The 12,801-nt window shown below is 35.9% G+C and overlaps 2 protein-coding genes across 5 annotated transcripts in view; both read left to right on the top strand.

Annotated features, from left to right (window-relative positions):
• Positions 1-12,801, top strand: part of LOC127430166 (multiple epidermal growth factor-like domains protein 6) — an 81,123-nt gene that overhangs the window by 52,558 nt on the left and 15,764 nt on the right. The gene's annotated exons all lie outside the window — the stretch shown is intronic.
• Positions 3,227-12,657, top strand: LOC127430177 (stonustoxin subunit beta-like). Of its 4 annotated transcripts, none has more exons than XR_007895418.1 (7): positions 3,227-3,452; positions 4,984-7,007; positions 7,871-7,969; positions 8,201-8,309; positions 9,708-9,881; positions 10,355-10,401; positions 11,536-12,657. XR_007895418.1 is itself a non-coding variant. In XM_051679746.1 (7 exons), the coding sequence occupies exons 4-7, from the start codon at positions 8,305-8,307 to the stop codon at positions 12,033-12,035; spliced, it is 726 nt and encodes a 241-aa protein (XP_051535706.1). In that variant the 5' UTR covers positions 3,227-3,452; positions 4,984-7,007; positions 7,871-7,969; positions 8,151-8,304; the 3' UTR covers positions 12,036-12,657. The 4 variants fall into 4 exon arrangements, 2 of the variants coding, with proteins under 2 accessions (XP_051535706.1, XP_051535707.1); XM_051679746.1 differs by having other exon boundaries at positions 8,151-8,309; XR_007895417.1 differs by lacking the exon at positions 7,871-7,969 and having other exon boundaries at positions 8,151-8,309.

Below are 12,801 nucleotides of genomic sequence, written 5' to 3'. Positions count from 1 at the left end.
AGAGAGAGAGAGAGAGAAAGGGGGAAACCCTCCCGGCATGTCTAGTTAAGATGGGGCACAGAAAGGATAAATGCATCCATGTTTTTAATTGGCAAAGGATGCTTTTAAAAAAAGTTTCAACTGTGTGTATTTGTGTTTACTGTGGAAGGATGTTTTTTAAGGAGCATTCTCTCTGTGTGTGAATATTTTATAGTGGTAAGATGCTGTTTAAAGAGAGTTCTGTGGCACGTATGTTAAGTACCATCAGTCTTCTCATGCAGTCTCTCGCCAGTAGTTTAATGGATCAGGGGCCCAATGAAGATTTATCTCACTATTTCTGTTTCACTCTCCCTCTCTTTTTAATGACGTGAGGTTTGTGTTAAAGATCACTCTCTCAGAAGTCTTATTTTTACGTACGGCTTTCCCATGATAATGTTCATCGTAATCTTAAATGTGGAGAAACCTCATTCTGGAGTGGAGTGATGCTACTAGTTAATTTTGTGGCCCCTGGTATAACAGAGCATTGTTTCAAAAGATACAAATCATAAATCATGTATTTTCCCTGGTTTATAATTTCTTGTCTCACAATAGCGGAATACTTTACCCTGGTTTAGTAATTCACACTGTATACATTTTGCACCACATTTAGCACTACTTTTCATAACCCTGGGTTAATAGTGGCCTTAACCTGGGGTTAAAAAAACATTAACCCATGGTTAAGCATAGTGTGAAAAGCCTTTATTATTTTTATTTGTCAAGAACCGTAGAGTTTCTTTTGAAAATCTAGGTTTAATTTTTACACTTACACAGTTTAATAAATATAAGTTTCATTTGCAAGATTGGCAAACATACATTATAATGCATAACAGATCAGTAGCTAGTATACTCAGATATGAATATAAATGAAAATTAAATGAAAATATAGTCTATTTAAGCAGTTACAAATTAATTATTAGATTTAAAAATATAATTTTTTTATTAGATGTATGTTTTGACCAATTAAGAAATACTACACTTACCATGGAGAACCATGTAAATAACATGACTATACCATGATACTGCCACTGTTCCTTTTACTGTTAGGGTACTGTTTAATACTTGACAAGTTGCACTGTTATATATATATTCACTGTTTCACATGCTGTATATATTCATAGCTGCACAATAAAAGCCCTTTAATGTGTGCATGTAAAGACGTGAGAGATGAAACAGACCACAGGAAATTAAAAGATGTCAGTTTGATCTTGTCATGTGTTACTGGGGCAGATGTATGTGTGTCACTCAATTGTCATGAAAAATCTCAGACAAGAACTGCAAGTGTACTAGTATAACAGGAAGAATCCAAAAACGAAGGCTTAGTTTTCATTTGCATCTACAAGAACACAGCTGCATTAAATTCCATGGTAAGTCACATTTTCTTTTACTCATTTATGCAAATATTATGAATTTCTTCATTTTTTTTTTATTTAGTCCCAATATGTCCCTTTAATTTGACTTCAATTTAGTCAAATGAACTCATGCAGAGCTTTTCTGTATATAACATGCAAAGCATATTTCAAACAACAGAGGCAACACATCTGTGGAGCTGTTTAACTAACGCTTCCATCTTATACTATATATATTCCATAAGTCTGTGTTCAAAAAACAAAAGCTGGACTGTCACTTTTCATCTAATCTTGTCCCCTCTCAATCGTACTGTATAAATCTGAATCTGCCATTAAGTGATGTTTTTACTTTAATGATAGTGCTGTATGCAGTTTTTTGCATCATGCTACCTGAAGGACTATTATATTGCTATAATGCCTCCTCAAAAAAAACTCTTTACCCTTCTCAGAAAGAGAAAAGAGTTAGACAGAGAAAGAGGTTGCTGTGTATAGTAGCAAAGCCATGGTTGATTTAAAGAAGTCTTGTCTTGTAAACTCGTTTTTCTTGTATTTCTGGTAGCATCTTTGACTTTGAAGCCTTTTTCTCAAAACTGCCCACAGCGCAGAGGGAATTTAAGCTCTTACAAAGCTCTTACCACATAAAGTAGTCTACTAAAGGTGCTGTAAGTGATTTTTTCATGGGAAATTATGCAAAAAATGTTCCTACTCCCTTAAAGATATTAATGAAATAAGTGTCCTGAGATATCCCACCGGTGTCTGTGACAGCTGTAGACTTTGTGTACAGCAAACAAAAATGTGTCCGCTTACCGCAGGACTGCATGTTTGTCAGTTGAGGGCACTATTGTGCCACTGTTGAATTTGACTCACTTTTGCTCTGTTTTGGTCTCAAAATTATCTGTGCAGGGCGGGGTTTTGGAATGAGGGGCATGGCTAATTCAATGGCTCAGTCACCTGAAAGATTCAGAACGCTAAAATAGCTTACAGCACCTTTAAGCCTGTATTTACTGTAATATATTACTTCACTGAACATTAAAGGGATAGTTCACCCAAAAATAATTCTCTCATCGTTTACTCACTCATTCTTCTGCAGAACACAAAGATATTATGATGGATGTATGATGTGTTTTATTCGATACAATGCAAGTCAGTGGGGCCCCATTGACTGCGCTTGTACATACACTCTGCTCATGCTTCAAGCTTGAAAAAAATTTAATCGAAGCATTAATCATGAACGTGCCAAGGAGTCAAGATTGTCAAGATTTATAGTGGAAAAGTTGTTACATTTTGGTCTGTTTTTCACCCAAAACTGATTGTATTGCTTCAGAAGACATTGATTAAACCACATGAATCATATGGGTTACCTTTATGCTGCCTTTATGTCCTTTTTGGAGATTGAAACTTTTGGGCCCCATTGACTTGCATTGTACAGACAAACAGACACAGATCACATCTCCATAAACAAAATATCTTCGTTTGTGTTCCGCAGAAGAAAGTCAATTAGGGTGAGTAAATGATGAGAGAAATTAATGGAGAAACACACTTCATGTATTCTTCAAAAAATCTTCGTTTGGGTTCTGCAGAAGAAAGTACGTCATGAGTTTGAGATGGTGTAAGGGTGAGTAAATGATGAGAGAATGATCATTTTTGAGTGAACTATTCCTTTAACATTAAATCTGTTCAAATGTAACTGTTAATTTGTGCTGCAGATGGATGGATAGATGGTACCCATTTCTTTCTTTCTTTCTTTTTTTCACTTTTTTTTATTCTACTCTTATGTATGTACAATAGAACCATATGAACCTTTGTTTTGAGACTGTCTTGTTCTGTGATTGTCCTTTTTGGCTATGATATTGTTTGTTTTTAACAGTATTTAAAACTACTTGTTACAGCTAGTTGTACATTTTACTTAATTTATGGGTTTTTCGTCTATTTGTAAGCCTCTAAAATGAGTGTCTATGAGAAGAGAGATGAGAGGGATCCTGTTCAAAGACCAGGGTCCTCAGTTACCAGCTGTTTGTACATGAAGAGCGATGCTTCCATGGCAGCTCCTGTTAAATTTAGTGGGAAATCAGAGCCCGGCAATCCAAGGTAAGCTGGTTGGGTCTCTCTGTTGAAAATAGACTCTGGATGTGCATACAGCCATTTTTTTTCATTCAATACTGAAACATAAAAATAGCACTGTTACATCCAATATTTATCTTTGCTATATATTTTATGAGAACTTATTAAAGTATCGCCTTGTTAGCTTATCATCATGTACTATGACAAACCATTGGAATCAGCTGTGAGCACTAGGTGAGTATCATGTCTCAAATCACTTCAAGTCTCATGTTGCAAATCACTTTGGGTTAGGATGCTGCCTTAGAAGGTAGCTGTCTATAAAGACAGTAGTATACAGCAAGGCAGTTCACTAGGTTTTGGAACAAAGCCATCTTCTGATTTTTCATCTTCTGTTTTTAAAATGTTTTCATCACATTGACACTGAGGCCACATCCACACAAACACACACATCCACACTAACACACACATCCACACTAACACACACATCCACACTAATACATAAATCCACACTAACACACACATCCACACTAATACACACATCCACACTAACACACACATCCACACTGTTTCCATTCTCTATTTTCTAATGTTATCTTTGTCTAAAGTATGGGGTACTAGAGAGTGTTTTTGAAAGTCTCCGTGTTTGGTTGAGGAAATTGTAGTTCCAGTGTGGATGAGAGGTGTAAACCTAGCAAAATAATGTGTTTTCAGCCGAAAATGTATTAGTATGGGCGTGGCCTTAAAGGAATAGTTCACCCAAAAATGGAAATTCTCTTATTATTCACTTACCCTGAAGCCATCCTAGATGTGTATGACTTTCTTTCTTCAGCAGAACACAAATTAAGATTTTTAGAAAAATGTTGAAGCTCTTTAGGTCCTTATAATGTAAATAAATGGGTGCCATCAGGCTGCTGGCTATTTGACAGTCCAAAAGGCATATTTAGGCAGCATAAAAGTAATTCACACGACTCCAGTCGATCAGTTAATGTCTGAATGTTCTGAAGGTTGGTGTAAGAAACAAATTGATAATTAAAACTTTATTAACTTTATTAAAATTGCTTCCTGCCAGCAGTCGAAGAATCAGTGATGTAAGCACTATGGCGCGTTCACGCGAGAACTTGGAAGCGCGCACTTTGTATACAACAGAGGAAGGAACGTCATGCGAGAGTAATTTCATTTCAAACAGAAATGCAATGCTGGGCAGAAGCAACAATTTAAAGTTAAAAACATTTTAATTATCAATTTGTTTCTTACACCAACCTATCGATTTGGTTCAGAGGACATTAATTGATGCCTTTTGGACCATCAAATAGACAGCAGCCTGATGGCACCTGTTTACTTACATTATAAGGACCTACAGAGCTTCAACATTTTTCTAAAAATCTTGAATTGTATTCTGCCGAAGAAAGACAGTCATACATATCTGGGATGGCATCAGGGTAAGTGAATAATGAGAGAATTTTCATTTTTGGGTGAACTATTCCTTTAAAGTTGCTTTAACCTTCAGAATAATAACTACAATTTTGTGATTGTTTTCAAATGTCTGTTTGCTCTGCAGTGTGCTTAGAGATGACCTGATTGAGGTTCAGTCCAAATGTGGAGTCTGTAAGCAGGTTCTGAGTGATCCAGTCTGTACACACAGTTTCTGCAGACAATGCATCAACTTATACTGGAACCAGTCAAGTCCATCAGGAGACATTGACTGTCCTCAGTGCAGAAAGTTAACACATCCTGAACTAAGCCCAAACGAAATCACAGAAAGATTCAGTTCACTTGTGACCGAAGACCTGCAGCACGATTCTCAACAACCTGTGAACGATGTCTTTCAAAGAGTCAAAGAAACTCACAAAACCAGCTTAAAGAACAAGTATGAAAGCTTATTTGAGGGAATTTATGCACAAAAGAATAAAACCCAACTGAAAAGCGTATACACGCAGCTTTACATCTTAGAAGTGTTATTGAAGAACATGAGGTTTTACAGATGGAGAAAACACCCAGATCACAATGCTTACAAGCCACTCCAATACACTGCAATGACATCTTTGATCCTAAACCAGGATGTGAGAAGCACCGACAGCAAGGGACAGAAAAAAATAAAGTCTGTTCTTACTAAAGGAATCGCTGGAATTGGAAAAACAGTCTCTGTAAAGAAGTTTATTCTGGATTGGACTGATGGAAAAGCCAATCGAGATGTAGATTTCATGTTTGTGCTTCCATTTCGAGAGTTAAACTTGATTAAAGATGACCAGTACAGTCTTCACAAACTTCTGCTTGACTTTCATCCTCAACTTCAACATCTTGACTCAAAGATTTATGACCAATGTAAAGTTGTGTTAATCTTTGATGGCCTGGATGAAAGCAGAAATACTTTGAAGTTTTCTGACAATGAGAATGTTTCTGATGTGACCGAGACTACTTCAGTGGATGTATTGATGACAAACCTCATCAAGGGAGAACTGCTCTCTTCAGTTCTCATTTGGATCACCTGCAGACCAGCAGCGGCCAATCAGATAAGCTATAAATTCATCAACCGTGTGACAGAAATCCAAGGATTCAATGACTGCCAGAAGGAGGAATATTTAAGTAAGAAAATCAAGGATCAACATCAAGCCAGCAGAATTATCTCGCATATTAGAAGAACAAGAAGCCTCAACATCATGTGCCACTTTCCAGTCTTCTGCTGGATCTCAGCTACCGTACTTCAAAACATCCTGGAACAAGATCACAACAGAAATTCCTAAAACTCTGACTGAAATGTACATTTATTTCTTGCTTGTTCATCAGCATCTCAGGAATCAGAAGTATGATGAGAGCGATCCACCAAATCTCCTGCAGGCAAACGGAGATGTACTTCTGAAAACTGCTGAGATAGCTTTCAAACAGATGATGAATGGCAATATCATGTTCTATGAGGAGGACCTGAGAGAGAGCTGCATAGATGTCATGGAGGCCTCTGTGTATTCTGGGATTTGCACTGAGATCTTCAAGGAAGAGTCTGTGATTTATCAGAGGAAGGTCTACAGCTTCATACATCTGAGCTTTCAGGAGTTTCTGGCTGCTTTTTATGTGTTTCACTATGTAAGCACAACTATGGGTGCACTGAAGTGTTTTGCTTCATTACATACTTTGCTTAAAGTGGTAGTAGATGAAGCCCTACAAAGTGAAAATGGACGCCTAGATCTCTTCCTTTGATTCTTGCTGGGCATCTCACTGGAGTCCAATCAGAGGCTCTTACAGGGTCTTCTAACAGACATAAAGAGCACCTCAGAGACTGTCATGAAAACTACTGCTTGCATCAAAGAAACTCAAAGATGGGCATGGTTTATCAGCAGAAAGATCCATTAATCTGTTCCTCTGTCTGCTTGAAATGAATGATCAGACTCTTTACAGAAAGATGCAGGAGTTTCTGAAATCAGAGAAACACTCAGGGAATATAGTCTCTCCTGCACAGTGTTCAGCAATAGCCTATATACTGCAGATAACAGAGGAGGTTGTGGATAAGCTGGACCTTAAGAAATACAACACGTCAGAGGAGGGAAAAAGGAGACTGTTACCGGCTGTGATGAACTGCAGAAAAGCTCTGTGAGTATTGCATTTCTGATTTACCTACAGACAGAAATCTACAGTATGTCCATCTAAAAATATGTTCTGTGACATGATAGGTAATGTGTTGTTGTTATGCTGTCTAGTGAACCTTAAGGTTTATTTGACCTTTTTCAGACTTTGTAAACATGATATCTATTTTGTAAAAAGATTATAAAACATCTTGTGAATCATCTCACTATAAAACAACGATAACACTTTACAATTAGGTTCCATGTGTTAACATAAATTAACAAAACTAGTTAACATGAACTAACAGTGAACAATACTTTTACAGCATTTATTAGTCTTGGTTAATGTCAGTTTCATCATATACTAATACATTTTTAAAAACAAAAGTTGTATTTGTTAAAATTAATGTACTTTTGAACTAACATGAACTAACAACTGCATTTTTATTAACAAATGCTGTAAAAAAAAAATATTGTTAATTGTTTGTTAATGTCAACAAATGGTACCTTATTGTAAAGTGTTACCAAAACATCTCATGAATACATGTCTGGCACATATTTCACCCCAAATGAAAAAATGTATAAAAAAATTATATACATATATTTTTGTATTGTAATGAAAATTAATCACATTCCCATCCCCAAATTCTAATTTTTTAATAAATGCAAAAAAATATTGTCATTTCTTATTTCTAATTAAAAAAAATCCTGTCTAAAATTTTATTTTATAGTAAAAATAAATGAATAAATTTGGTATAGTGTATATAGGTTGCTTAATTATCATCCAAATAATGTTGCAAATTAAAATATTATTATGGTAGATAAAATAGGCTGACATTATTTAATATTTCTTTTTTGATCCGTGATATGAACCGGTCATGTTCTTGACAGATTTCATGAGATTCCCCCATCAAGTAGATGGGTTTTCTCAGTGTCATCTGGACTCAAGTGCAGTACTGACTACATTATTAAATCATTCAGTTTCAAGGGGTCAGTATCACCTATTTATATTATATAATTTCCAGCTGTTATGTTATGTTATTGTGGACTCCTCCAGACCTACCCATATATTTTTGGACAGTGTTTTTATGTAAAAATAAGTATTAAAAGGCTTATGTATTAGCTGCCTGGAGCAGTTATCTATAAAATGAGCTGTTTTGGTTTCTTTCAGACTTTATGGCTGTAATCTCACTGATCAGTGTTGTGAATGTGTGGCCTCAGTTTTATAACTATCAGACTCCCCTCTGCGAAAGCTGGACCGGCAGGATTCAGGAGTAAAGCTGCTCTCTGATGTACTGAACAGTCCTCACTGTCAACTACAGATAATGAGGTAAGAACAAAGACTGTTTTATTTTTGTCTGTCAAGTCCACTTACAATGTTAGCCAAGCATTTTTTGCACCAAAACAGTTTAAATTTAGTTTTTACTGAACCATTCAACAACCTTTATCTGATGTTTAGATTTAAAAGACTTTTTTTTCTTTTTTTTTTTCCTGCTACTATACCTTTAATAATGTAAAGGTGAAATTACTTTTTTATTCATTTTATTTTTGTCAGCAGAAGAATATTTGCATTTTCAGAATTGCAATTGTTTTAATTTTTTTTTTAAATAAAAACAACCAACAACACATTTCTTTAGGAAGTGGTTTTTTTTTTACTTAATGCTATTCCAAATGTACATAAAAATGGCATATAAAATAGTACTAATGATAATTTTAGCATTTAAAATTACATATTTTTATACTATAAAAACAACCCCAATTCCAAAAAAATTTTAAATTTTGTAAAGATTTGTAAATTCTATATATCCGTTACTATATTGAAAGCACTACAACACATTATTTGATGTTTTACCTTACACTAATTTCAAATCCGATCATTGCAACACACTCAAAGTTGGGTCAGTCAAGTATTCACCACTGTGTAACATTACCATTTCTTCTAATAACTTGTTTGTGCACTGCTGACACAAGTTTGTTAAAGGAATATTTCACCCAAAAATGAAAATTCTCATTTACTCAGCCATCCCAGATGTGTATGACTTTTTTTGTTCTGCTGAACACAAACGAAGATTCTCAGCTCTGTAGTTTCTCTCAATGCAAGTGAATGGTGACCAAAATTTTAAAGCAACAGCAAGCACAGAAAGGCAACATGAAAGTAATCCATATGACTCCAGTTGTTAAATCGATAAAGTATTTAAAGTAAAAAAAGGACTTAAATATTGATCTGTTTCTCAACCACACCTATCATATCACTTCTGAAGCTATAGATTTAACCACTGGAGTCTTATGGATTACTTTTATGCTGCCTTTATATGCTTTTTGGAGCTTCAAAATTTTGGTACCAATTCACTTGCATTGTGAGAACATACAGAGCTGAAATATGCTTTGTTCTAATATTCTACTTTGTGTGCAGCAGAAGAAAGTCATACACATCTGGGATGGTATGAGGGTGAGTAAATGATGAGAGAATTTTCATTTTCGGTGAAAATATCCCTTTACGTTTAGCAAGTAGAATTTTCCCCATTCATTATGCAGATCTTCAGCTGTGCAATTGTATGGGTCTTCATTGCCGTATTCTCATACATTCTCAACTGGAGACAGGTTAGGAAAGCAGGCGGTATGTGGTTTGGCGTTGTCCTGCTTGAAAATCCCTGGAAAAGACGGCACCTGGATGGCAGTATATGTTACTCAAAGTTTTACATATCTCATATTTCATGTCTTTCTATAGATTATCTGGCTGTATGGTGACACAGGAAGGCTGTTCTTATCTGGCTTCAGCTCCGAGTTCAAACCCCTCACACCTGAGAGGACTGGATCTGAGCTACAACCACCCTGGATCTACAGGAGTGACACTGCTCTCTGCTAGACTGCAGGATCCAAACTGCAAACTAGAGAAACTCAAGTGAGAGGGGTACAAATTGTTAGGACACTGTTCATGTCTGTGAGTGTCTTCAGAGAGAGTTGTCTTAAATGAAGTCAAAAATCAAAGACTTTTGATCGCAGACGTAGGTATTTTGGCAAACAAGAGCACAGTTTGTGACATTGTTGATCTCTTCTGAAACTCTTGAAGAGACACCTGGGAGGTTACTGCTGTCTATTTCGAAGGAGAAAAATCTGAGAAGCAGATTTAATAGTCTGGATTTTCTATTTTCAATTTAATCTATTGAAATGTCTCCATTTAGTATCTCCATAAAATCTCTTAAATAATTCTGTCTAGGAGAAACAATTGAGGTGTTTAAGATCTCATTTGTTTTTTTTGTTTTTTTGCTACAGCATTTTACACCAAGGCTAGATTTACTTTACAGTATACAACTGTGATATGTTTCTTCAACACTTAGTGTTTAGATTTATCTTCCCATATGTTTTTCTTTTAAGTTTGGACCACGGAGAACCCTTCCTGATCACTCCAGGATTACGAAAATGTTTGTCCTCAATCACACACACACACACACACACACACACACACACACACACACACACAAATATATATTTATTGACAAGGGTGTTATCATTAAACTATTACGAAAACTAACAGTGAAAAAATATTTTCATTAACAAAAATAAAAACAGGAGTTTGAATGAAAAATAACCTGAAACTATAATTAGGTGCTAAAATACAAACAAAATTATACAATTTACAAAATTTCGTTTTATTAAATGACATTAACAAAAATGAAGTTCAGGCATTAAACTCTACATGGCACAAACACTTTGAACTTACCTGTTAGCCAAAAGCTCGCTCACAGGTGATGTCAAGCCAACCAACTCATGGTGTAAGCTGATAGATCCTTTGTGTAATTGGGTAGCCAATCAACTTGCGTACTCTCTCTTTGCCTAACATTTAAATTGGCTCAGTTCAATTTGCTGCGAGAGTTTTCTCTGAAACCCTCCTCCTTAGCTTCACATGTCTAGGTCTGCTACAAGGGGATTGAAATTATGTCTAATTGTGCAGCAGCATGTCTCGTGTTTTTCTAATTATGCAGAAGAAGCAGAATATTCACATGCTTAACTCAGTATCTCTGTGTATGTTCTAGCAGTAGCAAGTCTCAATAATTGCTCTGCAGCAGCAGCGTAGCAGATCTTGTCCGCCAAGATCAATATCCTATTAATATGTCATGCCTACATTAACATGCTAAGTCTTTAAGAGTTCTCATGACTGAACTTTTAGTTTAAGTGATTTCAGTTAAAGTTTGATGGACTGGTTTAATAAATCTCCTAAGTCTGACTCTAGACTATTAATGTATTCTGTCAGAAGAACCAACTAATTAGAGAAGCAGCCATCTGATTGACATGTAAAACAGTTTGCTTGTTGCGTTTTCTGAAAGTTTTGTGTGTCTCATAAAGGCAACTGGAACAATTTGGGGTTCTGTGTTATCAGGGATGAGTACTAAAACTAATACTGAAACAAAAAAACAAAAAACTGTATATAAACAGTTAAACCTAACTAAAACTAAACTGATGTTAAATCAAAATACAAAATAAAAATTACAACTAATGAAATTTTAAAATCCGTTATCACCATGGTAATAGGTGTTGAAATATGTTCTTCTTTGCAGATGCCTGTGATCTTACAATGGATCCAAACACCGCAAACCCACGTCTTAGTCTCTCTGAAGGGAACAGATGGAACATGTTAAAGAGATACAGCCATACCCTGATCATCCAGAGAGATTTAATTGGCAAGAACAGGTTCTGTGTAAAGAGTCTGTCTGGGTGCTGTTACTGGGAGTTTGAATGGAGAGGCTGGAGTAACATAACAGTGACATATAAAAGCATCAACAGGAAAGAGGGGACTAACTGTAGGTTTGGGATGAACAAGTGTTCCTGGAGTCTTTTATGCATTGCCTGGTACAGTTCTAAAAAAATAGACATACCTTTCTGTACACCCCCCTCGAACAGATTGGGAGTTTATTTAGACTGGGCGGGTGGCACTCTGTCCTTCTACAACGTTTCTCACGCAGACACACTCACGCACATATTGCATTCCACGCCACATTCACTGAGCCCCTCTATGCTGGATTTTGGGTATATGATGCCTCTGTGTCTCTATGCCTGAAGGAACAACTTTCAGTGATGAACAGAAGGGACATCTCACACTGAAAAAAGTATTTAACTCACTAGGAAACAAACACAACAACTGCAATGCAGTGCTCAAAAATGCAGTGCTTTTTGGCCCTTAAAGATGCATTGTATAATTTCTGCGCACTGAGTGGCATCAAACGAAAATTGCAAAAATAATTGTTTACGAACAGGTTTTCCAAAAACTCCAACCCCTTCAGCTAACCATTTTTGGGGCAGGTAGCCCTGCCCTAAACTCATACTATTGTTTGAGACAGATATTGACACGTCATACCGCTTAAAGCACTGAGAAATGGTGCTTACGCTTTTCAGTAAGTAAACCTATGAATGACTTCTAGCACTTTGCAAGGCTGTAACTACATATTTGGGATTGAGGGTAATAGTTTGAGAATCAGCTATTGAAAAGCCGATACTTGTTCACCAGTAATATGAATATTGGGGTGGACCTTAAGGTTGTTCCTGTATTTTTACTTTTTTAATGGCTGTGTATGTTATTGGTATTTCTGTATTTTAATTGTATTTTATTTAACACCGTTTTGTTTGACCACAGCTAAGCTGCAACACTTTGTCAAAACTAATGTACCATTATTTTTCATTAAAGACCTTAATCTAAAGCCGTCTCTGATTTTCTCTCTCTATTTAACATACAAGTAATATTCTTTCTCTCTAGCTCTCCCTCTCTCTCTCTGCTTCAATACAAATTGCTATATTCTACAGTAGGTACCTTTGCATTGATACATCTC

The sequence above is a fragment of the Myxocyprinus asiaticus genome, chromosome 39 (assembly GCF_019703515.2).
Source record: "Myxocyprinus asiaticus isolate MX2 ecotype Aquarium Trade chromosome 39, UBuf_Myxa_2, whole genome shotgun sequence".
Lineage (NCBI taxonomy): Eukaryota > Metazoa > Chordata > Actinopteri > Cypriniformes > Catostomidae > Myxocyprinus > Myxocyprinus asiaticus.
Note: the sequence above shows the minus strand (reverse complement) of the source record. Positions and strands in the feature narration are given on the sequence as shown.

Coding starts and splice junctions, on each gene's coding strand:
- LOC127430177 (XM_051679747.1), top strand. Junction 9,882..10,354: donor TGCAAACTAGAGAAACTCAA/GTGAGAGGGGTA, acceptor TTTTCTTTTAAG/TTTGGACCACGGAGAACCCT. Junction 10,402..11,535: donor CACTCCAGGATTACGAAAAT/GTTTGTCCTCAA, acceptor TCTTCTTTGCAG/ATGCCTGTGATCTTACAATG.